Source organism: Terrapene carolina, unplaced genomic scaffold, assembly GCF_002925995.2.
Source record: "Terrapene carolina triunguis isolate 2854851 unplaced genomic scaffold, T_m_triunguis-2.0 Scaffold227, whole genome shotgun sequence".
In the NCBI taxonomy this organism is placed as follows: domain Eukaryota; kingdom Metazoa; phylum Chordata; order Testudines; family Emydidae; genus Terrapene; species Terrapene triunguis.
In genome coordinates this window covers 4378860-4399160 of record NW_020664578.1, presented here as the reverse complement: position 1 = coordinate 4399160, position 20301 = coordinate 4378860, and the positions used below count along the sequence as shown (strand labels likewise).

Genomic DNA, 20301 nt, shown 5'->3' with positions numbered 1-20301 from the left:
CTGGGAAGGTGGGGAACTGACCGGCTGCCTGTTCCTCCTCCAACTTTGTGCTCCAGGGGTCTCCAGATGGGGGCATGGCCCAACCCCTGCTGGTGGCCCCAGCATTCAACACCAAGGGGGTGCATTGCTGCCCTCCCCGCTCCCACAGTCCCAGCCCAGGAGCCTGTGTGGCCACAAGAAAAGCCCCTGGAAACACTGCTCTACAGCTTGAGCAGCCTCAGGGGATCAGGCACAGAGGGGGACATGTAACGCCTGCTGATCCGCAGCTCGCGCCCTCCTCCACGGCTGCAATTGGTGGGTTCAGTTCCTGGTCCCGCGCCTGGGCTGGGTGGATGTGGGGCTGGGGGGAGAGAGGTGGGTGTGTGTGTGGCTTAAGCTGTAGCTGCTCCTGCTCTCTGAGCTCTGGAGGTCACTGGGTCAATCCCCCGGTGCCTCCGCTAAGAGGTGGCATCACGCAAGTACCGAGCTGACCCATGGGGGCCAGGCCCAGCCTTGCATTGACCCAAGTGACTCCTGCAGCTAGTTACGGGGTTAAATTGCCAAGGGGCCGAGCGCCCGCAGCTCCGATCTGCTGCAGCTGGAACAAGGGGCGCTCGGGGCTGAAGGTCAGCCCCTTCTGGGACTAATCCTGCCAGGGGTGACCTGCCCCAAAGCCAGAGGAAACGCGGGGTGCTCAAGACCTCCTTGGCTACGACCCTCCATGGGTTGCGGATGGATTCGGTAGGGGCGGCGGGGACTCTAAGGGGCGGCATTAAAAGCGAAGTGTCCTTTGGGCTTCCCCGGCGAGGTTCAGCGCCTGCCCAATCTGGGGCAGGGTGGGGATTGTGTGCCCTGGGATGGGGGTGTATGCTCAGGAAATCTGGGTCCTACTGGGGCTTTGGGGGAGGGATAGACACAGCCCCCCACCCCCAAGTTCTCCCCTGCACCCGCTTTGCCCAGGTGCAAATGACTCCCCAGGGGGCAAGGCCGGGTGAGACCTGGGCCTGGGAAGCACCGAGGTGACTAAGTTCTGCAGGCAGCTGCAGGTCATGTGAAACCGAACACCCAGCCAGCACCGCTCCCTGCAGCCCCCCCCACTCCCCGGCCAGGCCCATATGCAAATCTGAGTAAACCCTGCATGAAACTGACAGCCCATATTTTCCAGCCGCCTGCCCGACTTCCTCAATCCAGCCAGCATAAAAAGAACTAGCAGGCGAGCAGAGGTGCAACATCCCGGCTCTCATCTCCGCTTGGCGTCTCTTCGGGGCACGGAGAAGCGGTTGCTAACTTTGGTATCCGAGAGCAGCCATGACTTACAGGTGAGCCCCGCTTTCCTTCTTAGCAGCAAAGGGGGATCTGATGTCTCTGCAGACATAGCCGCCAGGGCTGCTGGGTGAGTCTGTGGGGTACGATGCAGAAAGGTTCTCCTACCTGTGCCCTGTGGTACAGATTACAGAGCTTTCCCTCGGGGGCAGAAGAGGTTTTGTAGCCCTAGGCAGTAGCTTTCGCTGCTCTCGGAATAAGTTCTTTGTTCGCTTTCATTTCCTTCTCCCCCAAGCAGCAGGACCAACCTGCAGAGGCCTGGGGCAGTTTCAGAAGTTTGCTGCTGGGGCTGAACTTCCCCCAGGCCCAGGGGAACGGAAGCAGTTTGGGATCCCGGCTTGTAAACCGAACGGGGAGTCTGGCTTGTTGTTAGTTTTATGGGAGCGCTTGGAGGCTTTCCTGGGCTTCCATTGGGCTAGGTCTGGTGCATACTTGGAGTGAGAAACAGCCCCCGCCCTCAAGGGCTTCCACTCAGAATTGACCAGGCAGACAAAAGGTGAGAGAGGGGAAACTGAGGCACGGAACGGGAGACGTGACTTCTCCTAGGGTCATGCCAGAGACAGAACCCAGATGCTCCGTGCCCAGTCCAGTGCGCTCCAGCCATTAGACCGCTCTGGTGGTCCCTGATTTCTGAAGGATTTAGGAAGCTGAGCTCAGCCCGGGGAAGGCGGGTGGTGGCAGAGCGGGAGGAGCCGTCCGTTCATCCTGGGTGCCGGGCAGGGCTGGAGGGTGGACGTGGGCAGAGGGAGCTGAGGCGAGCGTGACAGCGGTGATAACGCTGGCTGTGACGTGGGAGCTCGGGGCTTGATCCCGGGAGCTGCTGAGGGCAGGAGCGACCGTCGGGGGACCTGCATTCTACACCCAGCTCCATGCCCCTGGGACACGTCCCTTCCCCACGCTGCCCTGCATTTCCTAGGCTGGGAAATGGGGAAAGCAGGCTTAAGGGAAGGCAGGGCAGCCCAATGGTTAGAGCAACTGGCAGCCAGGACACCTGGGTTCTGTTCCCAGCAAGGCCTCTGACTTGCTGCAAGACCTCGGGCCAGTCCGGGCCTCATTCTGTGCCTCAGTTTCCCCATCTGTAAGGTGGCGAGAACGTTACCCGCCTGTGGGAAATGCCTTGAACTGGGGGGGAGCAGAGGCAGCAATGAGCCGTGGTGGGTTTTATCCCGGGCTGGCCTTCACCAGGCTGCGCTGCTGTGAAGGAGAGTTAACGAGCCCAGCCGGCTTGCCCTGCATTCCTCCAGAATCTCCCAGGCGTCCGCCAAAAGGCCCTAATGGGAAACAGCTGCTGAGGCTCATGTGACGGCTGCTTGCGCGCCCGACGGGGGAGTCCAGGGGCTGGGATCCGGCTAGTGAAAGAAGAGCCTGGCTCACGCTGAGTTTTTCATTGACCGGCCCCATGTAAACCCCTCCCTCTGGCCAGGCTTTGGGGAGCGGAGTGCTTCTGAGGGCTCCGTGTCGCCAGAATTCAGGAGCAAAGTCCTCATTCTAGTCACGGGGCAGGCGCGGTGCGGGATGGGGCAGGGCCGGAGCCCCTCCCTCTCCCCGCAGCAACGCTAGGCCCCGGCTACCTGCAGCCGCAGGGGTAACACACAGGAGGCAATCGCTTGAGCTGCAGCTGGGTTAGAACAGGGCATGACACCCCCTCCCCTGTGGGTCATCAGCCGGGTTTGAACTTTCAGCTCCGCAGCCCGGACTTCCACCACTGGAGCTAAAAGGGCAGCTCTGGCAGCTGTAGTAGGCTGTTGTCCTCTATGCGGACTGGCCACTAGAGGGGGACCTGGCCCACATTTTGCCATGTGTTGTGCATGCAGGGGGTGCAACCTATACAGTGCCAGGGGGATCTGTACTGACCCAGTGCGGTTGGAGGTTGTCCGGGGTGGGGGGCGGGTGTCTCGTATCGCTTTAACCTGTCCAATGCTGCCCTCCTACATTGCCCTGCTCATGGCTTTCCCCTCCGCCCTCGCAGGATGTGGTGGATCAGCCTCCTAGCCCTGCTGCTCCCGGCAGTGAAGGCCAGCGTGTACCCAGAGGAGGCGCTGGATTCCCAGTGGGAGCTATGGAAGAAAACCTACCACAAACAGTACAACGGCAAGGTACCCGGGGCGGGGGAGTCTGGCAGCTCCATACGGGTCAGGACGCTTCGGGGACTGGGCTTCAGCATAGCTGTGGGGCTGAACGCTCGGCAGGCCGGGCCCCAAAAGCAGCAGCCGCGCTGCTAGCGCGCAGAGAGATCCAGATCCAGATCCAGAGCCGAGATCTGTCTCCTCTGCTAAAGACGGTGGGGCTGGTTCGCCCTCCTGTGGTTGCCGCTTGCACCGCTGCAGAGCTCTGCCACGTCAGGGGGACCGGTAGCACTTTACACCCACTCTGCCCCAGCTTCAGTGGGTGCGGAGAGTGAGGCCCCCTGCAGCCGGAGCACTGAGGTTTATTGAGAATGCGGCAGCTGGTTTTCGAGTGGCCGATCAAGTGCTTTGGGGCTGGAAAGGTGCGGCGTGGAGGGATTAGTGTTATGGGCAGAGCAGGTCTTGTGGAGCTAGAAGTTCAGTGGCAGAGGGGTTATGGGAGACCCCCAAAAGAGGGTAGGACCTAGCAATGGGGAAAGGCCGAGTGGCTGTATGACCCTGGGGGAATGTAGGACTATAGCTTAAGGCTAGACTAGACGCTTATGAGCCACTAAGCCTGACCCTCCTGCATAAGAGGTCCCAAGTTATCCCCTGCATGAGGCATGTCCAGGATTTGAACCTTGGCCCGCTGGCACACAAGGTGAGGGCCATCCGCGGCACCCCCCAGCCACTTGTTAGAATCCTAGAATATCATGGTTGGAAGGGACCTCAGGAGGTCATCTAGTCCAACCCCCTGCTCAAAGCAGGACCAATCCCCTGACAGATTTTTGCCCCAGATCCCTAAATGGCCCCCTCAAAGATTGAACTCACAACCCTGGGTTTAGCAGGCCAATGCTCAAACCACTGAGCTGTCCCTCCCCCCAGGGACAAGGGACCCTGTTACTGCTTTGGCCAGCCCGGGGAATTCTAATGAAGCTTGAAAGCAATCACGTGCCGCCAGGATGTTGCATGGATGTTGACTGGCTCTTATGGACATGGATAGAGGCGGTCAGGTTTAGTGGGTGGAGCGGGGTACAGGTTGGGGAACGAAGCCAAGGGTCAGCACCAGAGTCAACTGCCAGTTCCCAGAGCCAGGGATCAAGCCAGAGGGAGAACCAGCCATGGAAGCTGAGGGTCAGAGCCGAGGTCAGGCGCCAAAGGCCGGAGCCGAGGGCAGAAATCCGAGGCCAGGGTCGGAGCCGGGACTGGTCACCGAGGACGGGAGGCCAGCACGGTGGGAACAGGAGCAGCGAAAGCAGGGGTGAGGCAGGAGCAGAACAGGAACCAGGAACAGGACGGGGTGCGGGGGCCAGGCACAAGCAGGGTCCGACGCAGCCACAACAGGAAACCACCTGGTTCCTCAGACAAACTTCCTATTCCTCCTCCTTAAATAGCATAGCTGGACCAATCGGTGGAGCTGGGCGATCCTCCAATCAAAGCTCCTGGGGGTGGGGCTATAGCCCTGGTAGCTTCTCAGCCCAGTGGGCGTCAGTAGCCATTGGGTGGCAGGTGTCTGGGAACTCCCAGGCCTGGGTTCAAGACCCGGGACATCACCTTGCCAATCCAGGGCAATATGGGAGGCCCTATTCCAGTGCTCTCGATCTCTGCGGTGCACTGGGACAGCGATAACTCTCCCCCCCCCACCACGTGGGCTCCAGACCCTGCTGTAGCTCCCAAGCTAGCGCCGGCGGGAGTCTGAGCAGGGTCCGGCCCTTGGTGTCCAATGGCCCGGTGTGTTTCCATTCCTGAATCCTCCTTGCCTCGCAGATGGACGAGCTCTCGCGGCGGCTGATCTGGGAGAAGAACCTCAAGTACATCACCACCCACAACCTGGAGTTCTCTCTGGGCACCCACACCTACGAACTGGCCATGAACCACCTGGGGGACATGGTAGGTGGATGACATGCCAGGGTATTTCCGAATAATTATCCCCAGGCGCTGCAGCAATGTTACCCTCTGTCCGTCTATCCCACAGTCATCGCCGGGGTGTTCGGCTTAGGGTGACCAGGTGTCTGGTTTTCGACCGGAACGCCTGGTTGAAAAGGGACCCTGGCGGCTCCGGTCAGCGCCAATGGGCCGTTAAAAGTCCGGTCGGCGGTGCTGCGGGATCTCAGGCAGGCTCGTCCCTACCTGTCCTGGCACCGTGCTGCGTCCCAGAAGCGGCCAGCAGGTCCATCTCCTGGGTGGGGGACACGGGGCTCCGCACGCTGCCCTCACCCCAGAGCCCGCACCCCCTCCCAGCCCCCAACTCCCTGCCCCAGCCCGCAGCCCCCCTCCTGCACGCTGAACCCCTCCTTTCTGGCCTCACCCCGGAGCCCGCACCCCCACTTAGAGCCCTCACCCCGTCCCGCACACTGATCCCCTGCTCCAGCCCAGTGAAGGTGCTGCTGTGATGCATACGCTAACAAGGTGGGGAAGAAGATCTCACCAAGCGTCTGAGCGCAGGTCTTTGTTCCTATCCCCGACTGTCCGTTCACCGAGTCTGGCCGCCGGACCCTAGTGGCACAACCTGCTTCCACGTCTGAATGCTTTGACCCCTGGGTCCATGCCGCACCAGCTTAAACACTGTTCACGGCCGGGCAAGAGAGGGGCATTCTCTCTTGGCAGAAGCTCGTTTTCCTCTCCACCCAGGGCGGGTGCCAGCCCGGCAGGTTTAGCCATGCTAAAGTTCTCCTCTACCGTGCAATTCCCCAGGCAGTGCCTTTGGGTCACTGCCCCTGCCGCCCTGGGCCAACGCAGCTCAGGCCCAATGGCGACTACAAAACTGTCCGCCAGCACCCGGCTTTGCCAAACGTCCGCCTCTCCTTCCCTAGACCAGCGAGGAGGTGGTGCAGAAGATGACGGGGCTGAAGGTCCCTCCGTCGCGTGGGCCCAGCAATGACACGGTCTACGTTCCCGACTGGGAGGAGAAGGTGCCGGACTCGGTGGACTGGAGGAAGAAGGGCTACGTGACGCCCGTGAAGAACCAGGTAAGCGGTGCTGTTCTCCGAGCTCGGCGCTTCCTTGTCCACTCCGGTTGAACCGTATGGCTGCCCTACACCGCACTTCGCTTGTTGGCTGGGACTTTTCAGGACCAGCTCAGAGAGCCAGCGGCCGGAGTCTGGGTTCCTTTCCACGGAGGTGGAGTGGCTCCGGATTTACGCCAGGGTGACCAAGATCTGACTCTGACTGCTGTGAGATCCTTACATTTCAGTGGGGGAAATAGCCACCAACGCTGGCTGCTTTCTGCTCTCCCTCTCTGCTCCTCCTGCCCCTCGGGCTGGGAACAGCCTCTCACTTCTGACCATCTCCCCTCCTGTGCGTCAGGGTCAGTGCGGCTCTTGCTGGGCTTTCAGCTCCGTCGGGGCCCTGGAGGGGCAGCTCAAGCGGCAGACGGGGAAGCTGTTGGGTCTCAGCCCGCAGAACCTGGTCGACTGCGTGACCAACAACGACGGCTGCGGGGGCGGCTACATGACCAACGCCTTCGAGTACGTGAAGGAGAACAGGGGCATCGACTCGGAGGACTCTTACCCCTACATCGGCCAGGTCAGTGCCCCGGCTTCGGCTCTGCCTATCAACTTGGCGATAGAGATGAGAGCAGTTAGGGGCGGAGGGGGGGGATTATGGCTATGCACCAGCCCAGGCGTGAGGTCGTCTTCCCTCTGACACCAAGGGCAATGCAGCTGCTAACACCTTGGAGTAGAATTTTGCAAGGCTGGGTGAGAGGGTCTCCCACCTTCTTGCCCAGAGGATGGCAGTGAGTGGAGCTGGCTTGATCCAGCCCAGGTAAGGGGTAGTCACTAGATGACGACTCTAGTGACCATTGATTTCCTGCTGCCCCCTTGCTGCCGCTGGGGAAGTAACCTGGTCCAGCCCTGCCCTGTCGAGATGCCTCCCACTACCTGCCCGTTGGCAGCTGCTCTGCGTCTCCTGCAGACGCCTGATGCAGGGAGCTGTGCCATGATCTAAGAGCTCCTGGGACAGGGCAGGGCTCCTCACCAGACCCGGGCAGAACGTCCAGGACACCTAGTTTACTCCAGGACAAATGCAGTTTTGGTCGAGGCAAAACGAGCCCCGATTTTGACGTGAATCGTTTCGGCCAGTCGCCAAGAAGAGGCGGCGGTGGCGATGGTGGTGCTGTGCCCCCCTTTATAACTTCTAGCCCTGCCAGGGCACTCCCTTGGCAGGCGGGAGCCCCCGTTTCCAGGCCCGGCTCCCCTGAACAGCCCCAGCCCCGATTGCTTTGATGCATCAAAACCACTGGAAATATTTCAGATTTGGTTCAACCTGACTCGAAAAATCAGTTATTTGCCCAGCTCGACTCACAGCTGAGCCTCCTGGCTATCCACCAGCCCTGGCTACTAATCCACCCGCGGCCCAGCTCTCAACCTGTCACTCCTAATTCCCACGCTACCTGCTACCTGGCCGTTCTTCTGCAGACAGCTCCCAGACTGCTGCTGCTACTTCGTCCTGAGCAGGCCCCCTCTGGCCACACTACCCTTTTCTGTGCTGGAGAGATTGTGAGAGAGCTGTGCTGGCTGGATGTTGCACTTACAGTTCACGCAGTGCCCGGGAATGAGCAGCAGCAGCTTCGTTACAGAGCTAGCAGCGTTCTCCAGGGCACCCAGGCTGCTGCGTACTGACCCCGGCCCCGTGCCCCAGCAGGGCAGTTATCACGTAAAACCCCAGATGGGTTCTGCAGGTGTCCTTGTCTCCCTGGGACAGTTGTTCCAAGCTCCTGACCAGGATGATGGAGGAGGATGTTTTCCTGGGGTATCAGGAAAACATCCGGGGTTACCCGGTATTTTGCTCTTGCCTGGCTCTAATCACAAGAGCAGGCTGGGAAATTCTATTTATTTATTTTCTCCCCAGCACAAAATTTGGATGAAATTGAAAACGTTTTTGTTTTCCACAAAGTTTTCCGAGTTTTTATTGGAAACCAAAATTTTTACACGTGGGTTTTTTTTGCAACCGGAAACAGGAAAAATGTCAGCCGGTCGGTTCTGTCAAACCGGCCAGACCTTTTCATTTTTGGTTGCCAAAAACACGAGGGGGGCGGGGCTTTGGAAGAGAAGCATTTTCTATAAAACTTAGCAAAAAATCATCAGAATCTCCTGGAAATTTCCACGTCGACAAAACAGCCAGTTTCCATCCCCCCAAAACCTCCTTTGACAGTGAAATTGCAACCTGCTCTCTCGGCCCCCTGCAGGATGAAAGCTGTATGTACAGCCCTACCGGAAAAGCCGCCAAGTGTCGCGGGTACAAGGAAATCCCAGAAGGGAATGAGAAGGCCTTGAAGAGAGCTGTGGCCAGGGTGGGGCCTGTATCTGTGGGCATTGATGCCAGCCTGTCGTCCTTCCAGTTCTACAGCAGAGGTAGGAAGAGTGGAACCTTATGAGTCCCAGGTGATGGCCTGGGCATTGCCCATAGGGTGAGGTCTACTCCGCCTTGGCTTTTGCTGGTGGAAGGGGGTGTCAGGTACGTTGGGCATCGAGGGGAGGGTCAGACCCCACTCTTTGTGTTTCATCCCACTCCATCATCATCATCACACCTTCCACTCTGTGCTGTGCAACGCCACGGAAATGCAGCCACCTCTGGGGTGGAAGGCAGCCGCTGGGCAGACAGATGAAGAGGAGAAATTTTGACCAAGGGCTTCCCTTGATCTAATGCGAAGTGCCACACACAGGTAGAAGAGACAGGAGCTGGGTTCTGGGATAGCTTCCCCCACACAGTGAGTTGTGTGTAGTGTGCCCCCTTGTATGCTAATGATGACACCCTGGACAGGGTGTGTGTGTTTGAAGGCTTGCGTGCCCAAGCTGCCTGCAGGGTGAGGATCTTGCTTTACAATGGGCTGACTCGTAACAATCAGCGTAACAACTAACGGCACCTAGCATTGATTGTAATGCTTTGCATGGACAGCTGATGGCATTTAAAAGGTGGCCAAATTTGAAACGGATTAAAAGGAAATAGATTCCTAGCTTCCAAGGCCAGAAGGGACCAGGGTGATCATCCAACAGGGGTAGTCGATAGGCGGACTCCGGGCCAAATCTGGACTGCTGGACATTTTTGAATGGACCCCCAAATCTTTTTATTTACTTATTACTGTTTTCTATGGAGTCTGGATCTTTGACTACACCTTGATCAAGACATTTGGACTTGATAGTCTGACCTCCTGTTTAACACAAGCCATAGGACTCCCCTGAATTAACTCCCGTTGGGCTGTTTTACTAAGGCCTGGTCTACACTAGGACTTTAATTCGGATTTAGCTGCCTTAATCCGAATTAACCCTTCACCCGTCCACACTACAGAGCCAGTTAATTCGAATTAAAGGGCCCTTTAAATCGATTTCTGTACTCCACCTCGACGAGCGGAGTAACGCCTAAATCGATTTTGTTAATTCGAATTAGGGTTAGTGTGGCCGCACACCACCGAATTAATGTGGTTTAAAACCAAATTAAGGTGCTTAGTGTGGCCGCGCACAATCGAATTTATACAACCTGTTTCCCAAATTCGAATTATCTAAATTCGGATTAATCCTGTAGTGTAGACATACCCTTAGATAGGCCATCTAGTTCAGTCTTGACTGTAAAATTGCTTGTGAGGGGGAATCCACCTTGCACCTCGGTAAATTGTTTCAGTGGTTAATTACCCTCACTGTTAACAACTTGCATTTCATTTCCAGTCTTTTCCACACCGAGTGTAATTGGGCTGCATAACTCATTGCCATAGGAAGGCGTTGAGACCAAGAACTTAACAAGATCCCAAAAGAGCTGAGACCTTTATGTAGATAACACGCACAGCCAGAGTTGTTGCCATGAACTCGCACCGTTTTTGGAAGGGATATTAAACCTTGTGCTTCAGGATTTACTAATAACAGGCACTAGATAAGAGCTAGGGGTTATCGGTAGATCTCAAAGCGCTTTGCCAAGGAGGTCAGTATCATTATCCCTATTGTACAGATGGGGAAACTGAGGCACGGAGAGGGGGATGGGTTTAAGCCTAGCTCTAGCTATTAGGGACCAGGATGAGATCTAACATGGCAGGCAGATTATCCCACATCCACCAACTGTGGGGTTCTTGCGCTATCAGAGACAAGATTCTGGGCTAGCTGGGCTGAGGGGCTGGTCCAGTCTGGTGCTGTTATACCCGTGAGTGACTCCCGCCTTCCGTCCCCCAGGTGTGTACTACGATGAAAGCTGCAACGCTGAGAACATCAACCACGCGGTGCTGGCTGTGGGATACGGCACCCAGAAGGGCAGCAAACACTGGATCATCAAGAACAGGTAATACAATGCCAGCCAGTGCCTTCTAAGGGCGCCTGCCTCCGAGTGCAGCCGCAGCCTCTGCCAGGAGCCCCGTGGTGAGGAAAGGTGGCACTGGGCCAGGGTGATCTTACAGAGCTGGGGAAGGGCCAATGAATCCAGGCAGAGCTTTTCACTCCCTCTCCTTTCTCTCCGCAGCTGGGGAGAGGGATGGGGCAACAAGGGTTATATCCTGATGGCCCGGAACATGAACAACGCCTGCGGCATCGCCAACCTGGCCAGCTTCCCCAAGATGTGAGCCCGCCGCCCCGAGCACTGTTCCAAAGAAGCGGCTGGATTCCTGAGCTGGCATCGTGGAGTATCCGCATCTCTGACTCAGCGTCCGCGGCTGTCTCCTCCTCGGCTTCTGTACTAGCCTTTCGTGCTTGCCATTTTTTTATACTCTGCCCTTCTCCTCTTGATTTGCAAAGTCAGACGCGGGATCGTCCCTATTCTAGGAGCCTCTTTCCCCCCCCCCCGCCCCAAAACGTAGCCATCTCCCTCCCCCTGGGATGCGTGGGTGAAAGAATCAGTGTCTGCGGACAACAGACGCCGCTGTGGGGATTAGAACTCTCGCCCAGCAGCTCCGGAGGAGCAGGTCTCTACCCATATGAGCTGTAGAACTCTAGCCACCAAAATCCTGGATTTGCTCCGTGGCCCCGGCGTCCCTCATTCATATGCACCAGTCCGTTACAGCCTGTGTGATGCACGCCCTGCTGCTGAGTTCTGTCCTGCCCCACTGTAGGGACAGTCAGACGCACACAGCTGAGAGGGATCGCGTAACCCAGATTCTGAACCCTTGGGATGCAGCAGCAAAAGGGGGGAGGTGGCCTGGATTCCACCTCCTGGCGGGGTTCTGCAGGTGGCTTCATGTTCCCCCTGTCCTTGTCCACTGGAGACGTTGCCTCTCTGGGGTTGGAAGGGGAGGATGCTTTGCTGTGTTCTGGCACACATGGCAGCAGCTGTGCTCCCATGCACACTTGCAGCCCTACTCCGGTGTGACAGGTTCTGGTGAGACTGACATGATTTTGTTTTTAAATAAACCCAGTTGGGAATAACCCGTCCCTCGCTTGGTGGTTTGCTCTGTATCCCGGCTGAATGGTCCCTGGGGCACTGATTCAATGTTGCCAGTAGCATCTACAAATACAGATCTCCCGGTTTGGTGTCAGGTTGGGTAGTGCGAGGTGACACCCTGGCCCTGTTCGTTGCTTGCCTGTCCTGTTGTTAAGCCTCCACCAGGATTCCCTTGGGGCTTCCATTGGAGGAGCTCAACGCTCTTTGAAAGCATTACAAATACATGGTAGCCCCTGCCGCCCGATGAGACGGCTAACACAGCCGGTCAAAAACTTTGCATCCAAACTGTAGGTGGAAAATTGGATGTTTGACAAAATGAAATATTTTGCAGAGAGTCTCTGCCTGCTTCCCGCGGAAAGCTTTGATGTTTTTATCAAACAAAAACAAATGCCTGAAAATGGAACAATATAGATTCTCATCCCTGCTGCCATGCCTCCTGGGAGTTGTAGTCCAGCTGCCTCATGTGCCCACTCTCCTCTGTGGGGCAGGCTCCTGAGCTGGACTTCATCTCCCATGATGCACCATGGTCATGGGACTCCTATGATGCCCGGCCTCACCACTCCAACAGGGGAGATTATGATGCATCATGGGATATGTAGTCTAAGCAGGGAATCGGTCTATAGAGGAGAGTGGAGGCAGGAGGCATCTGAGCTACAGCCCCCATGAGGCTCCATGGAAGCATTTCCAAATTGAACTATTTTGCCTGTTGATTTTTTTTTCACTGAAACTGTTGAAATTTTCCATGGGGAGGGGAGAAACCATTTTCTCACCAGCTCTAGTGGGTAAACGTTATCTCAATGTTACAGACACAAAAGAGCCAGATTGTGATAACGCTGGGCAGCCCAGCATGAGAGCCGAAGAGAACCACAGGGTCAGTCTGCAGCCAGCAGCCTCCGTAACGAGTCCCTTCGTGCTCGTGACAGGCCAGTCTCTTCTGTGTGGGACACGACCTCTACTGGGCTTGCTTCACCCATTGGTGCAATGCAGCCACCTGTGGGGTGACCCTTTGGTAGCATCCGAGGGCTGATCACAAGGCGAGAGGGCTACAGTTCTAGCAAATGGGTTTGGATTGGGTTGTTTCACTGACGAAGCTGCAGACCAGGGCCCCACTGATGACCATTGCACCAAATGCAACCCCTTCCCTGACTCTTCACACTTACACATAAGCAGCTAAAACTCCATTGTAAGCAAGACATGAGAAGTAATTCTTCTCTATGCCGCCCTGCTCTGGCCTCAGCTGGAGAAGTGTGCGCAGTTCTGGGCACCACACTTTGGGAAAGATGTGGACAAACTGGAGAAAGTCTAGAGGAGAGCAACAAAAATGATTAAAGGTCGAGAACACCTGACCTAGGAGGAAAGCTTGAAAAAACTGGGTTTGTCTAGTCTGGAGAAGAGATAACTGAGAGGGGACATGAGAACAGTTTTCAAGTACATCAAAGGTTTTTCCAAAGAGGAGAGTGAACAATTGTTCTCGTTAACCTCTGAGGATAGGACAAGAAGCAACGGGCTTAAATTGCAGCCAGGGCGGTTTAGGTTGGCCATTAGGAAAAACTTCCTAACTGTCAGGGTGGTTAGGCACTGGAACAAATTACCTAGGGAGGTTGTGGAATCTCTGTCACTGGAGATTTTTAACAGCAGGTTAGACAAACACCTGTCAGGGATGGTCTAGATAATACTTAGTCCTGCCATGAGTGCAGAGGACTGGACTAATGACCTCTCAAGGTACCTTCCAGTCCTACACTTCTATGATTCTATCATGTAGAGGCTGTGTGATGGGTTGCCCCGCCCACCCCGGGGTGCCACCTGATGTACTGGGGTACCACTGAGCCTGCCTGTTCCACCAGCCTGGGCTCCCTTACGCTGTCCTGCTAAGCCAGGCCCTCAAGCCTCCTTCAGCACACACACAGATAGGGATGCACCCAGCTGCAGAAAGACTGAAATCAGTTCTGCGTGGGAAGACTCAGCTAGGGAAATGCCCAGCACTCAAGTGCACACCCCCGCTGTAAACCCAAAATGGTACTGGCTTGCGCTGTGCGGAGAGGCTATGCAGAATTCTACAGCGTAAGCTCATTGAAATTCACTCCCTCCCTCAATGTGAAGGAAGATATGCACAGGTTTTTGCTCCCCAGTTATAGACTTCCACAAATTGGTTTTAGAGAAAACAAACAAGTTTATTAACTACAAAAGCTAGATTTTAAGTGGGTAGCAAACAGATCAAAGCAGATTACCTAGCAAATGAAACAAACTAAGCTTAATATACTAAAGAAACTGGTTATAACTAGCAATTTCTCAACTTGTGTTAGGCAGATTGCAGAGGTTCTTGAAGGCCAGCTGCTCTTGCTTGCAGCTTGAAACTCCAGGTATTTCTTTCACAGGCCGGACACGCTCTCGCCTGGGGTCAGTCCATTTCCCCCACTTTGTCTTTGTTTCTTAGATGTTTTCAGCAGTCGTTCTGGGCGGGATTCAGTGAAGAATGAACACTGATTAAGTCATTTCCCTGCATTAAATAGGTTTTACATAGGGTGAGAATCCTTTGTTTTCCAGTTTGGTTCCACCCCCCCCCCCCCCCCCCACACACACACATTCAGTGGAAAAATACTGGTATTCTATCATGGAGGATGTGATCACATGACCCTGCAGCCATGACTCAAAGTCTATTTGCAGCATCCACAGGAAGGCTTTCCATGAAGGTGGGAGAGCAGCATCTTCAAAGCCCTATTGTCTTTCCTCATGACCCATCCAGACTGATTGCATTCTGTCTGGTGGGCGTTCCCCGGGTGTAAACCCACTTGTAATTGATACATAGTCAATATTCCTAACTTCAGATACAGAAACGATACATGCCAGCAAATAGGATCATCCTATTCAGCAAATAACAACCTTTCCAATGATATCTCACATGCCTTATCTTGTACAACATATATCACAGTTATGCTAGAATATTATAACAATATTTCTAGGAAGAATACGGGACGTATGTCACAGGCTGCATGAGGCCAGCTGGCAGGGGGAAGCGATAATCAGGCCTGGTAAGCGGAGCCTGGCATGTGCGTTATTTTCGGTTCCTCTTTCTGTGTGTATTTTTGCACTTTGTGTGAGACGAGGTTGAGCGTAGCTGGGGGTGGGGAGGGAGAGAAGTTTTGGCAGAAGCAGAACTAGATGCCCAGTACACCGGCTCCGAACAGCGCTCAGGCGCTGGTTGCCCAGAGGTCTGTTGTCGCTGTTTGCTGGTTTTACTGTGACCAGCATTTCCTGCTGAGCAATGTACGGCTCAGCCCCCGCTGCCTAATTTGTGCCTTGCACGCTCATGTTCCCAGGATTGCTAACTCCAAGCATTTAAAAATCAGGACTAGGCCCCCACCCCCAGATAATGGTTGCCTTAAAAAAGTCAAGAGGAGTTGTTGTTTTTTTAAACACCACACATTTTGGGCTCTCTTAAAACTTCCTTTCCTGTTTTTGTATCGTTAAGGGGCCATGCCTTCAAGCTTTTCGCTGCAACCACAAAGGGCTGGAAACTGGTTCTTTTTGGCTTGTTAAATGAAAGCTGAGTCTCTCATGGGAATCCCATGACTCCAGAAGCTGGGGCTTAAAAGCACCAAATATTGTGAGACCTGTGATTAAAAACCATGAGAGTTGGTGCCACTGCGCTGGCACACGTTCCCGCAGCATGAGGCTGTAACGAGGTCACAGGCTGCTGCCATGTCTTGATGCAAAGACTCATCTTTTGGGGCAAACTCCAGGAAAGGCAGTTTGATCTCTTCCCGAGCGCAGTATGGAAGCCACAGGTCCTAGTGAAACACTTTAATTTCATAGCTACATCAACAACATCATGGATGAAACTGGAATTCCATGTCTGCAAAACCCCAGCCGCCACATCTGTCTCCAGGTCCTACTTTCTCTTAGGGCTTGTCTATGCTACCGCGTAAGTTACGTTGCTCAGGGGTCTGGAAACCCCCCCCCCTCTTAAAGTGGTGTCTACACCACGGGAGACGCTCTCCGGCCGACATAACTTCCGCCTCTCGTTGAGGGGGAGTAATTACGTCAACCGTTACCAGACGTGCTACACTAGTGCGGCTGCATTGATGCAGCAGTGAAAACAATCCCTTAGGGACTTGCGGGGCCCAGCAGAGGGTGCTACATCACACGATATACTTGCAAACCCAGAGCCCATTTTTTCAGCGCCTGACACTTCAGCAGAACTTTCCCGGGAGATCTTCTGACCTCATTTCCCGCTGTATTAGAACAGGGGGAGCCCTTGAGCCGGGGCCCTGGGCTGCAGCCCCTGCTCCTAAGACCCCCTCCAAGAGAGGGAGCGGAGGGAAGGCCCTGCAGAAACGGCTGTGGCCATAAGGGGGCACCTGGGCAAATGGACACCTATACAAGGCTCTATACTGCTCCAACTTCCCAGTCACCCCGAACTCTCTGGGGTTCCACTCCCCCTGTCCTTGAGACGCCTTTTAAATCGAGCCAAAGCTCGTTTGTTCTGTGTTTTCTGAGCCTGGTTACACTGAGTCAGGGTAGCAACATTAGTGTCAGTTGTCCTGGGTGTTTGCTGAGCGGCTGTTATCTGGGCTACCGTCTGCCTGTCTTTCCTGATCATACAGTTAATGCATCGATTCAGTACCTGCCCGTGCCTATGGTAAACGTTCCAGGGACCAGGTCACGTACAGTATTCATGAAGTATTACAGAGCAGTTCCAAACTGATCACGCTTTACACTACAGACGGCTGGGTTTCAAGGCCCCAAGGGACCCATTCTGATCATCTGGTCTGGCCTCCCTGCATAACAGAGGCCACAGAACCTCAGCCAGTAATTTCCAGGTTTGCCAACCCCAAAAGTTTAAAAAACAAAACAAAACAGACCCAGATGCACCCCCCCCACAAAAAAAATCATGAGATTGACCTAAAAAAGTTGTGATTTTTGGTCTGTCTTTTGATTATTTTTTTTTAACCCCACCTCACCCCATCCCGTGTGTGAGAGAGAGAATTAATATCACCAGCTTTCCCAAATGCACCGAGCAGGTGAATTCTGGCCTCACTGGACGAGTTCTCACTGTGCAGAGCTTCCCGCTTCTCCCCAAACCCCAGTGTTCTAATTACAGTAACTCCTCACTTAAAGTCGTCCCAGTTAACATTGTTTCGTCTTTACGTTGCTGATCCATTAGGGAACATGCATGTTTAAAGTTGTGCAATGCTCCCATCTAACGTTGTTTGGCAGCTGCCTGCTTTGTCCACTGCTTGCAGGAAGAGCAGCCCGTTGCAGCTAGCTTGTGGGGGCTTGGAACCAGGGTCGAGCGGCAGCCCCCCATCAGCTCCCCCTATCAGCTCCCTGCTCCCCTAAGTTCCCTGTGCTGCAGCCGCCGGCAATTCAGCTGTCCCTCCCCCCACTGCCATGTGCTGCTCCTGCCCTCTGCCTTGGAGCTGCTCCCAGAGACTCCTGCTTGGGGGGGCTAATGTCAGGGTGCCCCCTCCCCCCTGCTCCTAAACCCCGCTTACCCCTTCTCCATATAGAGCAGGGAAGGGACATGGAGGGAGAGAGACAGAGAGTGCTTGGGGCAGCAGCTGCTGTCTCAACTTCCTGATCCACTTAAAAAGACCATGCACTTAAGAGTGGGTCAGCTTACTTAAAGGGGCAGTGTGCATCTCTCTCTCTCTCTCCCACACACAAGATGTGTGTATGTCTCTGTCTGCTGTGCTGTCTCCCCTCCCTCGTGTTCGTGCTGCCTTGTGTGAGAGGCTACATTAACAACAATGTGTTAACCCTTGAGGGCTCAGCCGAGTGCTAGTTCATCATTTAGCAGCAAGGCTCCAGGGCCGGCTCTAGGCACCAGCAAACCAAGCACGTGCTTGGGGCGGCACATTTTCTAGGGCGGCATTCTGGCCGTCTTTTTTTTTTTTCTTCAGGCAGCAAAAGCCAAGAGCCAGCCCTGGCAGCAGCAGCGCGCTGTGCGCGGGGGGCGCCCTGAGGCCGCTGTGGTTCGTGCAGCGGGGGAGCAGCGCCGCACCTTGTGGCTGGGCCGGGCAGGCTCCTAGCGGGGACACTTGGGCTGGGGGCTGCCCCTCGCGGCGCACGGAGCCGCCTGCAGATGCCGCAGGGTGGCCGCCCCCCCAGGGCCACAGCTGGGGCTGGGCGAAGCGGCCCGAGCCGCTCAGGGACTGCGGCAGGGCGGCCAGAAGCAGCAGCGGGGCCATAGAGGGAGGGGCGCTGTCGTGCAGGGCCCGCATCCCACTCTCCGGGGCTCCCCTCCCTCTGGGGCTACCCTGCCCCGGCTCCTCATCCCCCTGCCAGAGCGGTCACCTGGCTCTGCCCTCTCGGGTCCCGGCTGGTCCTGGAGGCGGAAGCCCTGGATGGAGGGACCCTGGGCTGAGGTGCGGCCCGGGAGCCCCGCTGCTTACCCCGACCCTGCCAGCACTGGACCGGCTGGAGGTGAGGGGGGAGCGGGTGGAGTCAGCACTGGTGGGGGAGAGCCCAGGGCTGGGGCGGCACGGGGTGTGGGTGGGGTGGGGGAGACAGCCCAGCGCTGGGGCGGCACGGGGTGTGGGTGGGGTGGGGGTGAGAGCCCAGGGGTGGGGGGAGCAGCCAAAAATTTTTTTGCTTGGGGCGGCAAAAAACCTAGAGCCGGCCCTGCAAGGCTCCCTGGGAAATATCCCTCCCTCTTCCACCCTCTGACTCCACCACCTCAACCAAGCTTCACAATCATCATAGCCGTGAACAGCATTAAATTGTTTGTTTAAAACGTATACTGTGTATATATCTATATAATATATAGTTTTTTGTCTAGTGAAAAAAATTTCCCTGGAACCTAACTCCCCCTATTTACATTAATTCTTATGGGGAAATTGGATTCGCTTAACATCGTTTCGCTTAAAGTCGCGTTTTTCAGGAACATAACTACAACGTTAAGCGAGGAGTTACTGTAGTTCTGTCCCTCCCTTGCAGTCTCCACATCTATCCCCTACCCCCTTATCCGTTTTGCCCTCTCATCCCCCTGCATTTTCCCTTTGCCTGTCACTGCACCTCCTGCAGCTCCAAGATTCTTTGCCGCCCCCTCCTTCTCAGGCCTGGATGGGAAACTGCATTGCGGGGGTCTCCTTTCTCCCAGCCTAAGGGTGTAGGGGGGAGCTCCAGGGGCTCATCACCCCCCCATTCCCTCTTCTCAGGACAGCGGGGATCAGACTGATTCACTGGAGGGGAGTGGGGTGGAGGGAGCGGAGATGTCTGCATTGCTGGGTTCATTCTGCTCCATCTCCTCGTCCCCTCTCCAAAAACTCCGGAGAGGTGGGGTGAGAACTCTGCCCGCCTCTTGCAGCAGCGTTGATTGGCTGCCCTTCTGCTGGAGGTGGAGCAGCGGGGAAAGGCAGCCAATCAGAAGCAGGAGGTCTCATGAGAGCGTTGGAGTTTCTCGTGTCATCCTGAGACTGGCTCCAGCCAAAATCCCGTGACTGGTGATGGAAATCGTGAGAGTTGGCAACAATGAATTTCTGCATCAAGCCCATAACCTCTGGTTGAGCTAGAGCACCTCTTACATCCAGTCTGGATTTAAAGACCGCAGGTGCTAGAGAATCTGCCACATCCCGAATTGAGTGGTTCGAACAGTTAATTCCTCTGGCTACTAAAAAATTGTGCCTTATTTCTAGGCTTGGCAGAACTTGATTTTGATTTTAATTTGGATGGATGCTATCAATGTTTATTTTTAATAATTTTTTTCTATTTTTATCAACGTTAATTTCTCACAGCTGTGCAAAATTAAGGGGTGTAAGCATTTATTTTTTTTATGGATTTACATTTTCCCAGTTGCAAGACATGATGGGAGGCTCAGACAGAAATTATTTAACGACAGTCGACGTTGAGATTCAGGAAGTTGACGGTTTATAATGGTTAAAACACAAATTGCCAACATCCCCTGTCAAAATATATAAAGTAAATCTTCAATCAAAATGTGGTTCGCAAGCAGCATTTTTCCTTACTTTGCCTGTCTGTAAATATTATGGATGGCAATATTTTTTTTAACTGTGTGTGTGTGCACGGTGAAATTGGCGTTTACCAGCATTTACCAATAAACATCTAATCATAGAATCGTAGACGTGTAGGACTGGAAGGGACCTCAAGAATCCAATGTTTCTCAACAACCGGGCTGGTCCTTGAGATTTCCCTGACACAGTTTAGGAAGGCAGCAAGCCGGTCCCTGGTATCAAAGAGGTTGAGAAACACTGATTCTAGTCCTGTCCCTGCACTCAAGGCATGACATGCCTTCTTTTTTCCAGGCCTAATTTGTCTATCTTCAGCATCCAGCCATTGGATCTGGCTGTGCTTTTCGCTACCCGATTAACGAGCGATCTACTACCAGAATTCTTTCCCCCATGTAAGTACTTGTAAGGTCGTGATCAAGCCGTGACCTCTTAACTTTCTCTGGGATAAACTGACTAGATAGAGCTTCTTAAGTCTCAAGGCGTATTTTCTGGTTCTTGTTCCCCTAGAGCAGAGAAGAGGGGAGCCCACTGTTATGAGCTGACAAGCTGCTAGAGCAGGTTAGAAAAAA

The 20301-nt window shown here is 54.8% G+C and overlaps 1 protein-coding gene across 3 annotated transcripts; it reads left to right on the top strand.

The window, feature by feature from the left end:
• The first annotated feature begins 878 nt into the window (after window positions 1-878).
• LOC112116378 (cathepsin K) lies at window positions 879-11751 on the top strand. 3 transcript variants are annotated; one of them, XM_029912474.1, is made up of 8 exons: window positions 879-1298; window positions 3272-3398; window positions 5175-5297; window positions 6221-6376; window positions 6714-6932; window positions 8596-8761; window positions 10565-10670; window positions 10848-11751. In XM_029912474.1, the coding sequence occupies exons 1-8, from the start codon at window positions 1288-1290 to the stop codon at window positions 10945-10947; spliced, it is 1008 nt and encodes a 335-aa protein (XP_029768334.1). In that variant the 5' UTR covers window positions 879-1287; the 3' UTR covers window positions 10948-11751. The 3 variants fall into 3 exon arrangements, with proteins under 3 accessions (XP_029768334.1, XP_024069598.1, XP_024069597.1); XM_024213830.3 differs by lacking the exon at window positions 879-1298 and adding an exon at window positions 2805-2887; XM_024213829.3 differs by lacking the exon at window positions 879-1298 and adding an exon at window positions 2837-2924.
• Window positions 11752-20301: the final 8550 nt, after the last annotated feature.